Source organism: Streptopelia decaocto, assembly GCF_964273445.1.
Source record: "Streptopelia decaocto genome assembly, chromosome: 4".
Classification (NCBI taxonomy): Eukaryota; Metazoa; Chordata; class Aves; order Columbiformes; family Columbidae; genus Streptopelia; species Streptopelia decaocto.
The window spans coordinates 51,559,372-51,579,710 of record NC_138658.1 but is presented as its reverse complement, the minus strand read 5'-3'; the positions used below and the strand labels follow the sequence as shown (position 1 = coordinate 51,579,710).

Sequence of the window (20,339 nt, the reverse complement as noted above, 5' to 3'; positions counted from 1 at the left end):
AGGCTGCTATTTAAAACACCAACTTTTTCTTTTGCAGTAGTAGAGAGTGTAAGCTACTACACATGTCAAGAGAGGCATTATCACATTACCCATATGGAAAAATTCAAGCCATGCCTCAAACCCTGAAAAACAGCAGTAGGCATCCTCTTACAGACAGCCTCTTCCTGTTTTAAAACACAAAATGTAATTCTCGAGCTTTTCCCTACATGTATTTTATTTTCAAGTAGTGGTGCTAATATTTCTAAGAGATGCTCAATCATGGTAATAGGTACATCTTGGTGTCAAGAACATTAATAGAATCTCCTTCCTAGTAACCTCCATTCTAGCTATGATATAAAAAAAATAAGACATACACATATTCAACTCCATTTAAATTTTAAGGAAGCAAACAAATATTACATCCATGTGCTATGACTAAACATTCATAGAAGCTGCATTAGTGTGTCAATTATGTATCTGCATGTATATGTGGTATAGTTAAAATGCTGTACTGTTCCTTTCAGTTAAGAAGATCATTTGTTAGCTCCCTATTTTATGAAGATGAAATAAATGTACAAGGAAAACATTTACACATTCATGTATTGCCTATCTTTTAATTAGATAAGCTGCAAATATAGTTAATCACTAAGCCATTAGAAAAAAATCACTATACCTTGGTTGCATCTGCAGATTCATTCAGATAACACCGAAAGGTCAAAGAATGCCTGAAAGTAGTTTTCTTTCCAGTTGAATCAAATGAGTGTGGACTTAAGTATTCCTCCAGTGCTAGAGTTTGCGATCTATATTACTCATCCAGCTTATTTCAGGGAACTGCTACGGGCTTCAAGTCAAGCAAAGTGCATCAGATTGATGACAGTAACTCTGACAGTCACACAACTTCACAAATGGACACTGGCTAGCGATTATTACAGAATGTATGCAATCCATATAAATCAGTTCCAATGTTAACATAAGCACAGATATTCCAGGAAAAGAAAGGAATTAAATTACTCTCCTCATACCAATTTGCATTGTACACCAAAACTAAAAATATTATTGCTGTATTATTAGAAAGGTGTTTAAGGGCTTCTAAATTACACGGCCATACACTGCCCCCAAAACTAAGAGTGGAATATTTCAGTAAATTTCCCACAGGAATGAAGACTACCAGCATCTTACACATGGACATGATACTACACCTTCATGGGGAAAGGACAGAAAAAGTCAGGAAAGGACAGAGATGGAGTAGGCATGCCTGGTTTTTATTGCACTCCTTTGTAAGAAAGCACCAAACCTCTGTAAGACCTCGCATCACCTCTGAGATAACCCTAGCAAGCATCACTGAAAAATCAAGACTATCATGGCCGCGGAAACTGCTTGGTGGTTTTGGTATGCCTGCTTATTTTGGGAAGTGCAACAGGGAGGTTCCCACAGCTCAACGGATGCCCAGAGGATGAACAAAAGGTACTGCTCAGATATCAGGACTTTCATACCTAACTTGCTGCAAACAAATCACAAGAGTCTATTATAGCTGCAAGTAATATGTAATCTAAATACAAGGTTTGCTGACAGCTTCCCCTGTAACCGTCTGAAAAGCGTTTTCACTCTTTTAAATTGAAACGCACCATAAAATACTTAATCTTTAATGCATTACATAGATGTTATAGAAATGTCAGATATTAAATATTTAACATTTCCCATCAGGAGGATCTCACTAATGGGAAAACTAAAAGAAGTAGGAAGTTAAGTTTTGCAAATGTACACCCTTTTTCCCTCACAGCTACCTATTGCCACCTCTTCCATGTTTTGTTACCACACTGCTTTTTTTAAAAATGTATTTTTGGTCTGCTTGCACTTTATGTCATCTAGTTACAATACAAATTAGCTAACGGTTGCTAAGAGTGCAGAGGCAAAGCCACCCTCTCCCCAGGTACATTAAGATGATGAGAAGTAAAACTTAATTTACAAGCTGCCCTCTAAGGAAAAAGACATGCCCCCTACAAAACTGATCTTTTCCTCTTTTTGTCCTCCATCCCACAAGCAGTAGAAAGCACACTGAAACTACCACAGCTCTGTACAGACCCAGGGCACTCGACTCTCAGGATCAACCCAACTATTTGCAGAGAATTTGAAGTGATGATGACACAATTTTATCCCATTTTCATGTTCTTTCCACATTGCTATTAAGAACAGCATAGATTTAGCCAAAATGAAAAGTGCAAGAGTCACGCCAAAGGCTTGATTGCAGCACCTCTTGTTCCCCTCAAATTTTAAAACTCTGAACTACAAGTAGGTATACAGATAAGGACACCAAGAGCTTACAGAAAGCTATTAATAATGCAATACCAGGGGAGAAGGGACAATTCCATTCCAACATCTGACAGCTTTTCCAGTCACTACTAAATAAATCCCCTTAAGGAGGCACTTTTATTAGAGGCAACATTTCTTTAATTAGTGTCTGACAAGAGTCTTGGCTTAAAATGTGCATTCCTACTATTTACATGGAACTCTCTAGTTTTATCTAGAAAACATCACACACTGAAAAAATTGCCAGCTGCTAGAAAAGAAATAAACTAGACTTCCACACCAGTACACTAGGTTAACAAGAACTTTTGGCTATCTAATCCATTAGCTAAACCAGCAAATAAACCAATGCAAATCAGAAACTAATATAACCAAGTGCAGAGCAACTGGACTATTGCTGCTCCACACAGTACAAGGAGACATTCTCACTCCATTCCTATCTTACTGGCCCCCGATGGTTGACGGTGATTAACCCACCTTGCTGGCAGAATACCATCTTTTTAACTCCTCTTTAGAATGTGCTCAAGACCATTGAGCATGAAATAAAGACCGTAATGTCTTGGCAGCACTGATGGCATCCAGTTTTATGCTTTTGATTCCTAATCTATAGCCTCTGATGTGCAGTCGGAGGACTGAGATAAGACAGGAATGATGCTGGCTGGAGAAAGGAAGTGACCAGAATATTTGGAAGCCTTCTGTATTCTCAATTCAGATGTTTTGGGGGGAGTTGCATAAAACTCCCCAAAAAGCGCATCTAGACACACAAAGGCAACAGGACAGACACTGTGTACCTGTTCATTTCTAGGAATCTGAATTACTGATCTTTGTCACACTAAATAGATTCGACCCACTCGGTTTCACAGGTAGAAGTCCCTTCAGAATTACACCATTGGCAGGACCAGCTGAGACAGTGTTACTAGGATCTAACTGAGGATGCTCAACCACATCCTTCAAAGAAACATTTACTTTGGAAAATAAGATCATTCAAAGCTGTTGACCTTTTACCCAAGTTTCTGTGTGTCTCACGTGGCAAAGTCCAGTTTTTTCCACAGGGTTTGGAATGGGGTAGAAAGAAAGGCAGAAGACAGCAAACTTCATTCCAACCCAGAAAATAAAATTTTAAATTCAGGTATGCCATTCAAATATTTAGCAACAGGTAATTTGGGCTGAGCACCTTTTTACTTCTTTGCAGTTAAAATAAATCTAACAAACCCAGGAAGATTAATGTCAATTAACTCCATCCTTACTTTAACAGTAGCACTTTCCCTTTTATCTCACAGTCCCAGGAAGAAAAGCAAACTTAATTAAAGAGGAATTCCTTTCCTTTCCAAGTTCATCTAAAGGTTATTTCATTATACATGGAACATAATACTTGACCCTTTCTCCATTTACTGTAATATTTTTTTTCTTTCAAAGTTCACTGAGTAGGTATTTTTCAGAATGTCTGTAGAGACAATGACTTAGAAAAAATATGACATCAAACATTAAAACATTTCTGTTCCACGGCACTACCTGTTTCACATCTATTACTGCAGGTGATAATTTTAAATTTAATTATTTTATAAATTAGAGACCTCATTTCTTAACACTCTTGTTGTTATAACACTTCAGCTAGCCTCATAAATTCAACAGTAAACTTCATGTATACAGTTAACAGTAATTAGGCAAAAAGTGCCCTAATTATGCTCTCTGTCCTTCAGCTAATTGGAGACATTACCATAACTAATAAATCCCTTAGCACAAGTGACTTATGACTAAATAAGTCTTTTCAACATCAGGCAATATGCTTATATTCATGTATTAATATCATAGGCCTTTGTTCTCCTTTAAATAAGAGGAAAACCAATCAGACTAGCTTTAAGTTGCAATGAACATCTGTCCGGTTATGTAATGAACTGAAGAAAAAGAAAAGATATGATTAAAGTGCTCCTACTGCTATTTGCATCATGCATATCAAAGTTTTACACATATAGCATAGTTGGGAGTATTTAAACACAGACAGGGATTCATTTAGTTGTCCATTTCCAGGCTCCTGTTCCAAGTCAACTCACCCAATGCCACCCAGTCCTACAAGTGAGGCTGATTGTGGGGAACCCGTAGGCTCCTGAAGAAGCAGCAGAAACTCCTCCCTGAGTTTTTACTGAAGGGATGATTCTGGACATTAAGTTGGCAGTAAAATTAGAATGGAAAAGCATGGGAAAAATATTAGAAATTCTTCTACAGAAAGAAACATCAGAGTTTTAGGATATGCTACATAAAGAAGTTCACTTCGTGTTAAATAAGTAAAGCTTTGCTAAGAAAAAAAAAAAAAAAAAGAAGAACAATCATAGCACTAACAGAATAAAATCAGGTACCTCTGCTGTTCATTCCCTGTAATGAAAAGAGTTGGCTACATATTTTCGGTCTAGATTCTCAGACTTGTGATATCTTAATACATATCTTAATACATATTACAATCATCAGGCGAACAAGCTCTTTTGAGCCATTAGAGCTTCGACTCCAGTACATCTCTAAAAGAACCATTTTCTCCCACACATAGTAACTTCAGTACAATTCATCTTAGTCCCAGCAAGACCATCACTTAAAAGTATCACCACATTTCTTATAAAATGATCTTCAACATCTCTGTGATACTAAGATAAGAAAAACTAATCTGAATAGAAATTACTGAACAATATAACCAGACTTAACTCTGAGCACTAAATAAAGGCACAACCTGACTGAAAAGAGCATTTATATAAATATAAATTTTTAACATCAAGAACAACATGTTTTCCAGAAGAACAATCTTGTTCTGGGATCCACATAAATTGCCATCCTCCAAGTCAACTTTCAGATAATGCTACATATTATTTGAAATTACAATGGTCAAATTTGGTACTAATTCAAATGCATCACAAAAATTATCATCTGGACTGAAAGCCTTATAGACATTCTTTATCCATCAGTCATCCTTATATAATACAGAGTTAATCTTATCTCTTTGAAAGTTCAGCCAAATATTGATATGCTCAGACCAGTATAACTGCCACCTCTACTCTTACCAAGTTATGTTCCAGAAATCAACTGAAAATTCTCCTCCCATCTATCTATCTAACCACAGGTAATTCTCTGTGCCAGTTCAGAGCTACTGGATTCTCAAACATATTCAGCTTAAATGGTATAGTGTTCTCACTTTAACCATCTTAGCAAAAATACCTCTTTACTCCCTTATGTGGCCACAAAAATACTCTTCCCAGTTTTGTAGACCTGATGGAGACAACTATCTGTGTCTGTACGCTTCCCTTTTATGCTATACAATAGAAAGCAAGAACCTTGAACCTCGCACAAGACACCAAACCATACTAAAAAGAAATAAGAAAAAAAAAAAAAAAGCTGATTCCTGACATTTTCTACAGAATCATGCAATTTAGAAAGAACCTTGAGAAGCTGACTTCGACTCAAAGGAGAGCCAATACTGACTTCAGACCAGGATGCTTAGAGCTTAGTCCAGTTGGGTCTTTCAAAGCTCCGTGGACAGAGATCACACAACCTCACTGGACAACTTATTCCACTGCTTATTAATAATTATCACACAGTTATTTTTCTCCCTTAGTACCTAGTTGGAACTTCCCCTGTTGCAATTCATCACTATTGTTCCTCAGGCTCTTACCATGCACCCCTGTGAAGAGCCTACCTCTGTCTTCTTGATCACCTTCCTGCAAGTGCTGGGGGCTGCTGTTGCCCACTCCCCACCACAAGCCGTCTCTTCCCCAGGCTGAAGAGCCCTGTCCTCACAGGGCCAGTGTTCCTGCCTGACCAGCTGGGTAGTCCTCTGCTGAGGTCCCTCCAGTTTAGACCCAAAACTGGATGCAGTATCTAGATGCAGTTTCACAATGATCACTTCCCTCAACCTCCTGAGTGTGCACCTGCTCAAACATCCCAGGAGGCTGCTAGTTCTCTTCGCAGCCACAGCACCATGGTGTCTACCAGGAACTCTAGATCCTTTCTGGCAGAGCTGCTCCCCAGCTAGATAGTCCCCAACCTGTCCTGCTGAGGGGGACTTTGCGCCCAAGTGCAGAACTTAACATTCATCCTTGATGAACTTCATAATGTTCCTGTCAACCCATTACCCCAACCTCTCCAGCTCCCTCTGAACAGCTGTCCTGCCTGCAAACATACAACTTTTTAAAAACAATCTTTCAACATGGAAAAAATTGAATTGTCTTCAGCAAAGACTATGCTAATATTGTTATTCCTGACACTCTGAGCAGTTCTTGTTCCACCCCAGACAAGTGAGGAAATAAGACACACTTCTCACTTCTCTCTCTCATATCAATTACTCCACATTCAAATAACAAACTTGCAGAACATGTTGTGTGTTTTGTTTTGGCTAACAAAAACTGGGTAACGTATTGATCGCAACACCCACATTCACAGTGTAAGTACACCTCTTCTTCTCTTCTGAGAAAATCATTACTACAATATCTTAAAGCTCCTCTTTGCCTAGAAAAGTAATTGGAAGTACCCATTATCTTCAGTAAGTAGGTCCTTCCTTTTTTCTAGCACAAACATTTCTAATGCTAGCTGAAAAATTAGTAGGGGCTCTTCTGCCAATTATATTTTAATCTTAGAGATCAAGAGCATTTTGTTGTTGTAAAATGTTCAGGCAAATATATATTCATCTTCCTCTACAAAATGTTTTTTAAGAAATGCCTTCCAGCCATTGCATGCAATTAAAAATAAAATTTATTGGGAAGATAAAATACTTTTTCAGATAATGTGTGTTGCCTTGACTGAAACTGAAGTGTAAACCCACTAAAATTCTTAGGACAATTTATTTCAGATGGATTTGAATGAAACCTAGAAATGTAAACTGGTAAGTCTTCTCAGTTGGTAAGCTTTACCTTCTTTGTGGGTCTAGGCCAGACCATGCAATCAAATTATTAAAATGTAAACAGCCATAGTCCCTGTCCATCCAGACCAAACAGTGGGGAATGAGTGGAGATTCAGAGAACAGAAGATAAAAGGATAACAATGGCAAATTATAGAGCCTAAGTAGATATAACTGAAAAAGGACATTAAATATCACCAAACTGTTAAGGAAGGATATGATGATGAAAAGGTATCACCTCTCTGTATATCTGAAACATGTACTAACCACAGAAGTATCAGCTCTCCTGGGAGTTTCAGACTGAATCATCACACAAAGACACACAAATTTATGTGCCACATGCCAGCAGCCCATTGAAGAATCTGCAGATCTCTGTCTACACTTGACTGATGAAAGGTTTATTGTCATCAAATTCAGAATGAACTGATCTACTGATGATGGATTAAGTGCCTTGGTCCAAGAAGCACTTTTCATAGTGGAACTAGACTTAAAGCTAACATAAATAAATGCTAACCATAACCTCAATAAAAAGTAGTTACCCTAATTTCATGCCATCCCACAGTCACTATAACTTTCATAAAATTGCAAAGTCAATTTTGTTAGATTGTAACTTTAAAATGTCAATTTGAGAAGAAACTTCTTCTCAGTGAGGGTGACGGAGCACTGGAACGGGCGGAGTCTCCTACTCTGGAGGCATTCAAGACCTGCCTGGACGCCTTCCTGTGTAGCCTCATCTAGGGGTTCCTTCTCCGGCAGGGGGATTGGACTAGATGATCTTTCGAGGTCCCTTCCAATCCCTAACATTCTGTGATTCTGTGATTCCTTTAAGAGGCATTTTCAGTCCTTTAAGTTGTTGATACTTCAACATACTCATATGAACATTGTTTCCAACAGAATTGTGTTTTCCTGCAAAATCTTCAGGTAACTAGGAATCTACTGCAGCCCTTCACAAAAACAAGCTTATTTGAAATAATTCCAAGGTCTGGTACACATGTGAGCAGGTATCAGTCTCCTCCCACAGGACACAAACAAATATGTATAGAAAGAAGCAGCAACACAACCAGAGACTTGCAATGAACTCCACACCATAATCATGGATTACAGGTGAATCTGACTTTAAATCACAGAAAAAGCCTACAATAACTAGACGATGACAATATGTGCCCAAGAGGAATATGGTCAACGGGTTCTACTGGAATTTTACTGTAATTGCCATTAGGCAATGATGGACTAATCCAAAGGTCAATGAAATAAATGAATAATCATACAAAGAGGTGAATATACCCCATGAGGGTTAATGGAAATACCTAAACCATGTAATAAAAAGCTTGCTCGCTCTCTCTCTCTCTCTCTGCAAGCAAGATTATCTCTTCTATGTTGTAATTTATTGTGTTTTAAATATAATACCTCTTTTACAACAGGAGTATTAAACATCTTGTCAGATAATGACTAAAATTTATGGCTGTCAGAGTTGTTCCCTGCTGGATGCAACTTGCAGGCCATCAGTTGGATGGCCCTCATTGCAAAGCAAGAACCTAAGGTACAGGTCCATAGCTGACTTGTGCAGGTCTGATACAATCCAGTACATTTTTTATGACTGTATGCTGGTGAGATCTAGTATTCCATTTAAAAAAAAGAATCTGCATAATTTGTTCTACCGTATAAATTACAGCATTGGACAGTGAAGAAAAAATATGTCATGGGTTATAGTGACAGAATTAGCCACCTAAATTAATACTTAATACAAAAAAATACAAGTTTTCCCCAATATAAAATATAAATGCCATCCAGCTGAACTCTATTCTGAAAGATAAATTGGACCATAATCTTACATTAACAAGACTTAATAATAAATAGACTTAATCCCTTTGGTATACTGCCTTAAATAAGAAGAAAACCATATTAGATGAAAGAACTAACAATTTTTTTAAGACCTCAAATAATTTAATCCAAAGGTAACATAACTCATGTTACCTCAGATCTTTCCTCTTCACTATGTCTGTCTGCCTTCCTGAAAACAAGAAAAATAAGTGCATATAAATTTAGAAACAGAGAATTAACCATTCATACGTTACCAGAGATGAACGCAGTGAAACTGAAAAGGATTTGAGAATCAAGGTAGAAAGTAAAAAGTACATGAGGTACACCAGAGTAGTACTGTGGCTAATCCTGACATAGAGTATCTCAGTAGTATGAAGCAGGAGTAGGGACGCAATATTCTGTGTGTACCTGCCATTAATGAGGCTAATATTTATATAATCTATTTATTTAGGTATGTTATTCAAAGAAAAAATTGAGAGGGTTTATAGAATGGTTAAACAAACAACTTCATATTTTCTGAAGAAATGTAACAAGCTCAGTTTACTCATCTGGGAGAAAAATGGAAGCTGCTAACAAGTTGCCTCTTAAACTACAGATACCAGGGAAATACTTCTAACAATAGTTAGTATGACATGGGTAAATCAAATGCAATTGAAATTTCCACTCCATGTAGAGTATTGCAAATTGTGACACATTCGTCTTTGATTTTTAGACTAGATCGTTCACCCTGCAACAACTGCTCGACATAGAACTGCACTGCAGCTTCTCATCTCCAAGGGGTGAGGAGGTCTCCCTAAGCAAATAATCTACAACGTCATGAAAGACTAGTCTGGAAAGAAGAAATCAGCAGGATATCTTCTGACCAAAATGCTGATTCCTTTAAGAATTTCCAGGATTCATTTTAGGTGCTCTGGGTTCTACTCAAGGTAAAACTCGGCAGAGGTACATGGGGCAAGAAAGAGCTTTGGTGAGTGGCTTTCCTGTTGAAGTGCAGCTGGCTGCAGACCACACTCCATTCCCCAAGAGCCACTGCAGCCGTGGATCTGGCTGCCTGAGGCTGCCCTGCAGAACCAGAGGTATGAACCAAGACCTGGATTTCCCCACAAGGAGATGGACATGGGATCCAGTGGATGAGGCAGCTGTAGCAGGTGGTACTGGGAAAAAATATCAGGCTTTTTTTCAGCTAGCAGAAGTCAGAAGATCCACTAGCTGGAAGCCACAGACACCTCCAACTAGAAATAATGTAAAATACTTCATCAAATTCCTCCTCCTCCAAGCTTTTATGCAAGGACTTACAACAATTATACTGAAACCATAAACCTGATGCAGAGCCAGGGTAAATTCTCCAATTTTGATGATTCTGATATCAGACTGAATTATCACAACAGATCCTACTGACTAGAACATCCAGCAATTAAAGCATATTTTAGAAACTATTTCTTTCCATCTTTGCCATATCACTAAGATTTTCTTCTTTGAAGCAAGTTCTGTTCCAGATCAACTCCTGCTGACCTTTCTAGTCTCTTCAGTCACCTCTATTAGTTAAATGTTGCATTGACTTACCATTTTAAGTTTAGACATGTAGAATCAAGTTTTTACATAGGCCAGCAGGCCACTGAATTCATCACACTATTTTCAGCCTTATTAAAACTGTTTGCCTGTGTAAAACTGCAAAAATTGAGGCTTCTGTGTCATATCCAGGTTAATTCAATTGCATCTGAATTACTCCTTACAAATTATTACCATTCAGAGAGATCGGTAAGAAATAAAAGTTAGTGGCACCGTCATTCACCACCCTTCGAAAGGTTCCTGTTAGTATGCTACACACTGTCATTTATAATTATTACTTGTTACTTCTTATAATTATTACTCTGTTACTTTTTACCAAATAAGTTATGATATCATGATTTTATTTAAGTACATGCTCAATTGAGTATGCAGTGCAAGAAAGGCTTATGCAAGTAACTAAAAAAGCCCTAATACTCTTCTCTTATAAATGTTACTACAAAAATGGCTCTTTGCCCATCTTGGAAGATACTCACATTTGGTTTTATATGAGTTCAACATACATGACTTCTTAAATATATATATGGTAGCACAAGCCAAGGCAATTCACCTTCAAACAGTGCAAATGCAAGTTCATTTAAGTAGTCCTACCTACTAGCCATAGAAACTAGGTGTTCTGTTCAACCCTGTTTATTACAATTCCTCTACAGCTTCAAAGAAAAATCACAGTATCCCCAGCCCCCTTGTAATTCACTTCTGTATCCACAAAAAAAGTTGACCAATGTCAACGAGTGCTCACCTGTAATCTTTTCTATCCATCTCAGAAAGGTTTGAATTGGTAGCAAGGGTGTTTTTATTTAACATCAGGCATATTTAAAAAACAGAATGTTAAAAGTAATGAAAAATGTAGTTTAATTTGTTATGAGAGGGTTTTTTTTTTTAATATATTGCCATAGCTTGAAGATTTCCTTTAAATCCACCATAAGAAAATTATGTGTAAAGAATGTAAGTATTTCTTAACGCTTATGTCTCATTAACATTTATACTAACAAAATAAAATATTAATAAAGTTTAAATAAAATAAACAGTAGTTTAAACCACTAAATAACAAGTTCTTCACTGTCAAATGAACAACGTACATAAGAGTGAGGAAAATTATGAATAAACATCACAGATGTTCAAATGAAACAGCAAATCACTATTATCAACCATTAAGAGACCCATGTTGTTATGACAGGCTCAACTCTGATCCAGTAATTTATACAACAAGAAAACATAGGCCATATTATATAAGTATTTTCCTAGGAGATACCTTAGAGTGGAAAAGAAAATATTAGTTGACGTCTGCACCTGATGACAGTTACAATGCAATGGAGCATTTACAATTGCTTTTTAGAACATCAGGTTACAAAACTAAAGAGAAGATATTGCCAAAATTCTCAAGCTTACAATAGACTTTCAGGAATGCTGACCAGCACATAGCACTTAAAGCAGTATAAATTAGAAGAAATGTTACAGCCATGCTGCACCTGTATGGTTCAAACTAAGGAAATAATATTAATTATATTGTCAGCTCTTATGTTCTCCCTATGAATTATCTATTTATTTTAGCTCAACAAGAACAATGGTTTTGCTGAACATCTAGGACCGAAGAGACTGCTGGGTAACTACTCTTTTCCTGCACATACCTTACAGAAAGGCTCACAGCCCAACTTCTGCTACATACGAGATGTCAGCTCTTGACAGAAACAAGCCTTCAAGAAACTGGCTTGTGAAGTTACATCAAGTGCATTGGCCATTCAGGTGTGTTTGTGGTGCATGTGCAAAACTGGGGAAAACAACTGTTTGGTGTGACAGAGTTCAACTGCTGTGAATCCCTGTGGTGAAAGAAGTTTGATCTAATGCCATGCTACAGTTTTTGGGGTGATACATTAAAAGGATAAACTCTTGGTTGGACTCAACTTCCAACTTTCTTCCTTAGGCTTTAGCTCCATTTGTTATAACTGAAGCAATTTTACTCATGCTCAGCACAAACTACTTTGTGTACAAATGCACTAAAAGCAACGCATTTTGAAATCTTTTAAACATGTGTGTTGAAAAGGTGGACTGGTTCCTTCAGGATGTTTTTGGAAAAACAGCCAGAATTGGTGCAGCCTGGTTTATTCTTGCGAAAGCCCTTACTTCTGTATTTCAGTTTGAACTTCAAGGAAAAGCTTTGGCTGAAACTATAGAAATGCATCCAAAGAATCAGAAAAATAATATTTCCATCCTATTTTGTGGCAGGCTGCTAAAGGGCCCTAGAGCTCCTGAGCTATCTGCAAACATCCTTGAATTGTAATGCACTACATACCAGAGAATCAGGATCTCAAAAACATGTCAATTCGTGGTCACTTAAAAAAAAGACAGAGAAAAATCTCTCAACAGCCACCTTTTTCCCATGTAATCTCTGAATGCAAGGCAAGCTGGAAAAGAGTTGATTCAGGTACATGGATACTTATACCAAAAGTTTCATTTTATCTGAGATACTCTGTAGCACAAAATAAAATAATGCACGTAAATTACCTCTTTTTCTCACTGAAGACTTCTTATGAACTTATTTATAAATGCTACTGCTAATGAGATGTATACATAATAATATACACCTAGTCCTGTAATCACAACCACACTTTACAAACAAACAAACAAAAATTATAACTTTTTTTTTAGCTAGTCCTCCTCCTTTGTAACTCAGTCTTTGAACTGATAAATTAGCATGCAGATTCTTTTCTCGCAAATCACTTGATAATTTCTTTCATACCTGAGGTACAATATGTTCATTAAGAAACATTCTAAAGATGCACAGCTGCACTGGTATAATTTCCATCACTGCTTTTGAAAAAATATTTCCATAATATGCCAAGGTTTTCAAAGACACAGAATAAGAAGAATATGATCAGTGGTGTTTCTGACTATCAACAGGATAACACAGCAGCCTTCTGAAGATGAGAGATGAGCCAAGATTAACACACTTCACACAGACTGATAAATTGTCATTCAGTATGGAGAAGGGGTCTAGAGTCTGTTGGACTCAAAAAAATGTTTAATAGAATTTTTTTCTTTTTTTACTAGCCTTTATACTACACATTTGCTATATCCTCCTAGAATGATAATTTGGTTTATCATTAAAAATAAAGACACACTGGGCAAGAGTCAAATACCCTTTCAGTACTGTCTTGTGATTTTTATGAGAGTATAACCTGTGGAATGATTCACATTAGGTCTGAATTATTAATGCAGTTGAATGCTCAGCCTGCGTTTCATTACGTTGTTATGGGTACCAATGACACCTTTACACAACAGTTACCAAACTGCTGTTTCTTCAAAGCCCTTCAGAACAGTTTTGTAACTCTCCTAAAATGCACGTTTCTAACTTCTGGGACTTGAGCAGCTGCCCGGCACCATCCCACGCGTGGGTCCAATCCCATTCCCGAGGGGTGCAGAGGCACAAGCCGGTGCCGTGCAGGATGTCCTCCCGCTGCACGGGCAGCACAGTGAAAAAGTACTAGCACCACTAGCCGTTCCCTCGCGTTTCCACCAGCTGCTGGACCAGGCTCTTCCAAAGAAGTCATGAGCGCCGCAGCCGCTCGCCAGCGAAACTCCAGCCTCCTCCCTCAGCAGCCACCGGCGAGGGAGCGAGGTCGGGCAGGCACAGCGGGGAGGTGCCGGCGCTGCAGGGAGCTCCTTGCGCTGGCAGCAGCCGCACCGCCGCCCCAACTCGGGGTGCGGGGCTGCCCCGCCAGCCCCGGCCCGGCCCCCGGCCCGGCCCCGCCGCCCTCTTGCCGGGAGGGACGCGCTTTTCCCTGCACCGAGCTGAGCCTAGACTCACCAACTCGCTCAGCGAACAAGTGGGATGCGGCAGAAGTTTCACTTTGCCGGTGCCGGCTTCCCCCGCAGCCGCCCGCGGGAGCCGTCGCCACAGCACCGAGACTTTTTTTTCTTTTTTTTGAAGTTTCGCGGCGCGTCGCACTTCCCCTTCTCCCTTCCCCCTCCCCAAGCCCGGCCGACATCCCCCGAGCTACGCCCGGGGCGCGACGCGCAGAGAGCCGAGAGCCGGCGGGAGGATGCGGGCGGCCCGGGCTGGTGCGGAGGTCCCCGCCGTACTCACCCGCTTCCCAGCCTCACGGTCAGCAGCAGCAGCAGCAGCCGGGCCCCGCGGCGGCGGCTCCAGCGGGGTGCGGGGCCGCCCCACGTATCCATGGGCGTGAAGGCGCTCTACCTTTCACGAGTTTTCTCCGGAGAAGCTGGGGAATAGCGACCCTGCCAATCTCACCGTCCCCTCACGGCACACGGCAGGCAGAGGGAGGGGAGGGGAAGGGGGGAAGGAAAAAGAAAAAAAGAAAAAAAACCCAAACAGGTAGGAACCCACTCTTCAAGGACCGAGCAACTCACCCAATAGGCTCATCAGGTTGCTCCATAAATTATCCTAAAAACTGCTGGGCGAATCAGTCCCTAGCAGAGGTGGAGCCTCCTTTACTAGAAGGGAAACATGCTTGGGAGAAAGGGTGGCATTAATTAGCTATTTTCTCCAAAGAACAAAATAAAATAGATCTTTTATATATAATATATATACAATGTTAAATATATATCTAAAGCTACATATGTATAATTAAATATTTTTCTCTTTAAAGCTACTCGGAGGGCGTTTTGCAACCTGGGAAGCAGCCCCTCGGCCCTGCCAGACAGAGACCCGCAGCGGGGAGGAGAAGCGCCAGGGGATGTGCGCGGGCACCGGCGGAAAATGCTCGGCCCCGCGTCCGGCACGACCGCTATTCTGGGGAGGGCGGCACCAGCCGCGGGAAAGGGGTTCTTCCTGGAACCCCTCATCCGTCCCCAAGACACGAGGCCCTCCCTTCAACCTGCGGTCCCTAGAGCCGTGCTGGAGACAGGCGGCGTGCTCGGCGCGCAACTGCAACCGCGGGAATTCCGCGCACCCAGTAAACGACAGTCGCGCAAGCCCGGAGGCTGCAGGTGGCTCTGCGCGGCCGCGGAGCGCCCCCGGGGGGAAGGGGAGGAAAGCGGCCGATGCGCGGTGCCGCGCTATAAAATGAGCCGGGATTTGCAATAACATGCAAAAAGGCGCCTTTTTCTTTTTTTTTTTTTTTTTGGGGGTGTGTGTGTGTGTGTGTGTATGTCCCCTCTGCTGCTCCCTCCTCCTGCCTCTCTCGGGAGACCTACACTGGAAAGTAGCCAAACCAGGAAAACAAAAACAAAACACCACAAATAAAGCCCACACGAAAACCAAACCCGAGGCAGAAAAGCAACCGCGGTAGCGGAGACGCGCGGGAGGTTCCGCGCCTGCAGCCCTCTCGTCCAGCGGTGGGACTAGCGCTTAAGTAAACCGTATTTCTGTGCACGGCATCAAGGTCGGGTAGCCCCTGAATCTCTCCCCTTCCCACTTCCCTGGCCCTGGAGATATCCCCGCTTGCAGCTCTCTATCGGGTACTCCTGAATTAACCTGCGCTGCGTGATTATCAGTGTAAGGATAGTCGTCATCACCATCATCATCCTTTGAGTCAAGATGGAACTGCACAGTAATGTAAATAAGCCCCCATTCAGTGGTTATTCCGATGAAAGACAATGCTTTGTTTTGGGTTCTGCTTCTTTACATGTCATTCTCTGGTAATTATTTTATATGTACAGCTTACAGCTGTTTTAATGGTTAAAGAAACTCACCACGGTTCAGAAAGCTGCAATACATTAAGTGAAAATTCAATGACTTGAAAATTAATAGCCAGTCCTGGGGGTACTGGCAGAAGGTAAAGGCACATACTATTGTATGACCTGGGTTCTCTTTATTGGTGGATTAACACAGCAGTCAGTGTCCTAGCATGATGGCAGAGGAGAGAACATGCATTTATTACAGAATAAATGCAGAAGTGGCTCCCCTGCTGCAGCTGGTGGCTCTGGCTCCAAGGAACAGGATTTGCTGTTTCCCTCAGCAAGAAAGCAAGCACAACCCATCCCCAAGTCCCTTTTTCTCTGGGAAGTTATTTTGCCCTGAAAATAGCCGTGGTCTTTAGGTTTATGATGGATTGATCTGTCAAATTGCCTGCAGTTTGCAAAATATGCAATGAACTCTTATGCCTTCGCATGTTGATGTTTATGGAGCCATTAAAACTCTTTACTAATCTATAAAATTTCATCCTGTCACTAAAATGCATTACATAATTAATGTGACTACTGAGAAAGTTTGACGTAAGTAGTTTAAGGGTACTTACAGGATTACAAGGCATCTTCTTTCTATGTGAGCAGTTTGGAGCACCTATTTAAGAACACTTAATTTCACCTCTGTGTAGGTCCAGCAGCTCGCTAGCACAGAAAGAGGTGGAAGATTACAACTAAAATAACATGTAGCATGAATAGTGAGAATTTTTTTTTCATTTGATTTCTGGGTTTAGAATGCTAAGGTACATAAAAATGCAATTAAAAATAAAGTCATCACCAATGAGATTCTCAAGTGATACATGACTAAGGATGAACAAGCTGTTTTCAGTTAGTCCCAAATCTGAATTTTCCTTGTACTTTAACATAAACAATAGAAATCCATCCCTCTCCAAAACAGATAAGAAAATATTATATGATTAAAAAAAATAAGAGATGAAAAATAGGTATAAAATTTGTGAAAAGCAAACAGGAAAGAAAAAATAAAAATTCCTTAACTACTAGAAGAAAACTTGAGGGAAAAAAAACATCATCTCAGATTGCCTGTATTCCTAAGGAACAAAAGAAGCAATAAAGGAAAATTGCAAAATGGAAAATAGAATATTGAAGAAAAGCTGGGGAAATTGCCTAGATGAGTGTCAAAAGAAGGAAATGCTGATGTATGATAATAAACTAAAGCACAGTGAGTTACCAAGGCCTGCTGATATTCATCAGTCACTTGGTACTGGAACAGCTGACCTAACAACAATATTTGAATTCTCAGTTAAAATAATTTCCTCCTGCTCAAAGTAGGATGGCTATCTTTTTTTTTTAAAAAAAAAAAAAAAGGAAGTGAAGAAAAGGGTCAACAGTGGAATTTCACACCTGCTAGGCATCACTCCAGAAGCAGAAAATTGAACAATGTTCATGTACAAGCAAAACTGTAGGATTCAGATCACTGTTACTATTGAAGAGGCACAAATCAGAATTGCTTCTGCAAAGGAAAGCCACTGTCTCTAACTTCTTCAGTCATATTTAAAGAGTCTGTGAATAGAAGGACAAGGCTACATTAGTCACTATCTTTCAAAACCTTTTTTGAGTCTATCAGTTGTTTGTTAAAGGAGCTGCATAGTTATGGGATGAGTAAGATAGTAATGCCGTCTTTCAGAAACTGCTTGAGACTACTATCAAAGCGGTCAACTTTCCACATTAAAAAGATGAATTGTGAGTTCTTATGAATCTTCTCTTGAGACTATCTTATTTAACTAATTCCTTACTGAAGTAATTCTTTTGAAGACAAGAAACAGAAAAATTTACAGATGAAAATTTCAGTTGAGTCAAGTCTATAGAAAAAGAATACTGATCAATTCATCAGAGTACAAAAAATTAATTATAAAATTATAAAGATACATTGGCAAACCAAAAACGACACATAATTCAAGAAGTGAATTTGGTAAATACCTAAATGTAAAATCACATCTCAACTATCAGTGATACTGCTACATAATAGTGGAAGATCCAGAGAAAGCATTTATATTTAATTATGAAATTTCTCCAGCACTGTAGAGCGGAAGGCATACGAATACCCAGAAGAGCACTAGTTTGAGCAGCTCAGCACCTAAATTCTGCCCAAGCTCATCTGAAAGCTTTCTCTGACCTCCAGGTTTGAGGAGTGCAAGATAGCAGGAAAATCAAATGCAATGTAAAAGTCCTCTAAAACACAGCCAGGGTAGCTCCTCCCTTTCCTAACTTCATAAAAGTGTAAGAATTGATTTGGATTCCATACAAATACAGCTAACCCTCTGGCACTGTAAAAGAAGCAAAGGCACTTGGCACAAGCTTGTGATTTCCAGTCCGGAAGCCACCTATTCAACTTCAAGGTACCTACAATCTGTAATGCATCTAAAATGATATGAGAAAGAATTTTTATGCTGAAAGCTGAAGTCCAAATAGAAGGAGGAGGGAAAAACAAACAAACCAACCAACCAACAAAAACTAACAAACCCCACACAAAAACAAGATAGCTAATATGTCTATAGTTTGCAACTGGGAGCCTTCATGCCTAGCATTGAAAAGCATGGTGATTCCTCAGAATTTAATTGTTCAAGACCATATAGGAACCTAAAAACACTCGTAAGTTATTTTCCATAGTGGACATCACACACCTGCTGTATTTCTCTTGAATGTAACTGTTTTCCTGACAGAAATATGTGAAACTTGATGGTACGTGTGTGTGCCTGCATACCACCTTGAGTGCATAAAAAGCTTTGAATATCTACCCCTAGTGGATGGCCCATCTTCATTTACTGTGCTTGAAGGAAGCTGGAGGTCCTCAGTCATGTAGTTGTGTAAGGAGCACTTATCCTGCTGAGAGTAAAGTCATCCAGTGCATGGAGAGGGAAGAGAAAATTATTATGTTGTTGTGTCCTCCGTTAAAAGAAAAGCATATACAATAGCAAGAGCTCAAGGACCATCTCAGTCGTGTCTTCAAAAGGGTAAATTCAAATTTATATAACTCTTCTTTGGCGAAGTTCCATCTGTAGACCTTATCTGTGGATGCACAGAGAAATTTCTTGTGTGTACTTCACCCCTTAGATCCATGGAATGGTTTGGGTTGAAAGGGACCTTTAGAGGTCATCTAGTCCAAACCCCATGCAATGAGCAGGGATGCCTTCAAAAAGTATTCACACATGAGTTATGTGCTTGCATTTGAGCAAGCACAAATGCAAGTACAAAGTTACATGTGCAATATTTTAAAACTGCAGCCCAAATGAAAACAGTTCCATTCTCCTCAGGGCAATTCAGAAAAAGGGGCTTTAAATATGATTAATCATGCTTAATCCTACCTGAATCTTTACACTTTAATAAAATTCCAGAAAGGTATCCTAAACAGCTCAGGAGCTTACTGTTGCAACAGATGCAAAAAATATCTGAAGAACAAACAAAATGAAGGAAAACATTTGGCACTGGCCTTTTAAAATGGGCCTTTAAAGATAAGGGTGGTGGATCTCCATGGGACAACAGAAAAATGCAGAAATGTCACTTCAGTGCAGCTTTCATATTGTGATTAAAACCACAAAATAATTGCATTCAGTGAAACAGTCAACATCTTAATAGAAAATAAATTATGAAACTCTCACTTCCCATAGCTAAATACCATTTTAATTAAGATTTCATCTCTGATACATTGATTTAACTGCTCACTCACTTATGTTATTCATTAAAATGATTACTAATGCTACAACTTTAGCAGCACTTAAAAATTAAATGAGAGAAGTAATCTCAACTAGAGAAAAACATATGTAGGCAAGGAAAAGACTGCACCCATCTTTGCATCCAGGGGAGAGGGAAGGGCTAGAGTATACAGAATGATATTCCTTTACATTTAACATCTTACCCTTCTTCTCCATTTAAGCTATGATGGAATGAAAAACAAACTGAAGTGTAGGCAGATCTATGGTAACTCGGCTGAAGTGCCTGGGCACAGAAAGATAACTTGAAAGTCATATCCCCTTGGTCTATGAGTGTTGTTGTTGCCTTTCACTAGACCTCTAAGTATTTTCAATGTGAATCAGAAAACAGAATATAAATACATTTTGATCCTTTATCTTTTACAGGGCAGAAATCCACAATCTTTCTGTCTTCTTCTCCATAAGAGCATAGTTTTGTCTTTGCC

General features: G+C 39.5%; 1 protein-coding gene across 2 annotated transcripts in view; it reads right to left on the bottom strand.

Moving 5' to 3' along the window:
• The window catches only part of GABRG1 (gamma-aminobutyric acid type A receptor subunit gamma1), a gene marked incomplete at both ends in the record, with an annotated part of 51,931 nt that extends 37,212 nt beyond the window's left edge, over positions 1 to 14,719 (bottom strand). For both annotated transcript variants that reach the window (XM_082050796.1, XM_082050797.1), the window contains one exon: positions 14,628 to 14,719. In XM_082050796.1, the coding sequence (XP_081906922.1) occupies positions 14,628 to 14,719 (92 nt within the window). The remainder of the gene's footprint in view (positions 1 to 14,627) is intronic.
• Positions 14,720 to 20,339: the final 5,620 nt, after the last annotated feature.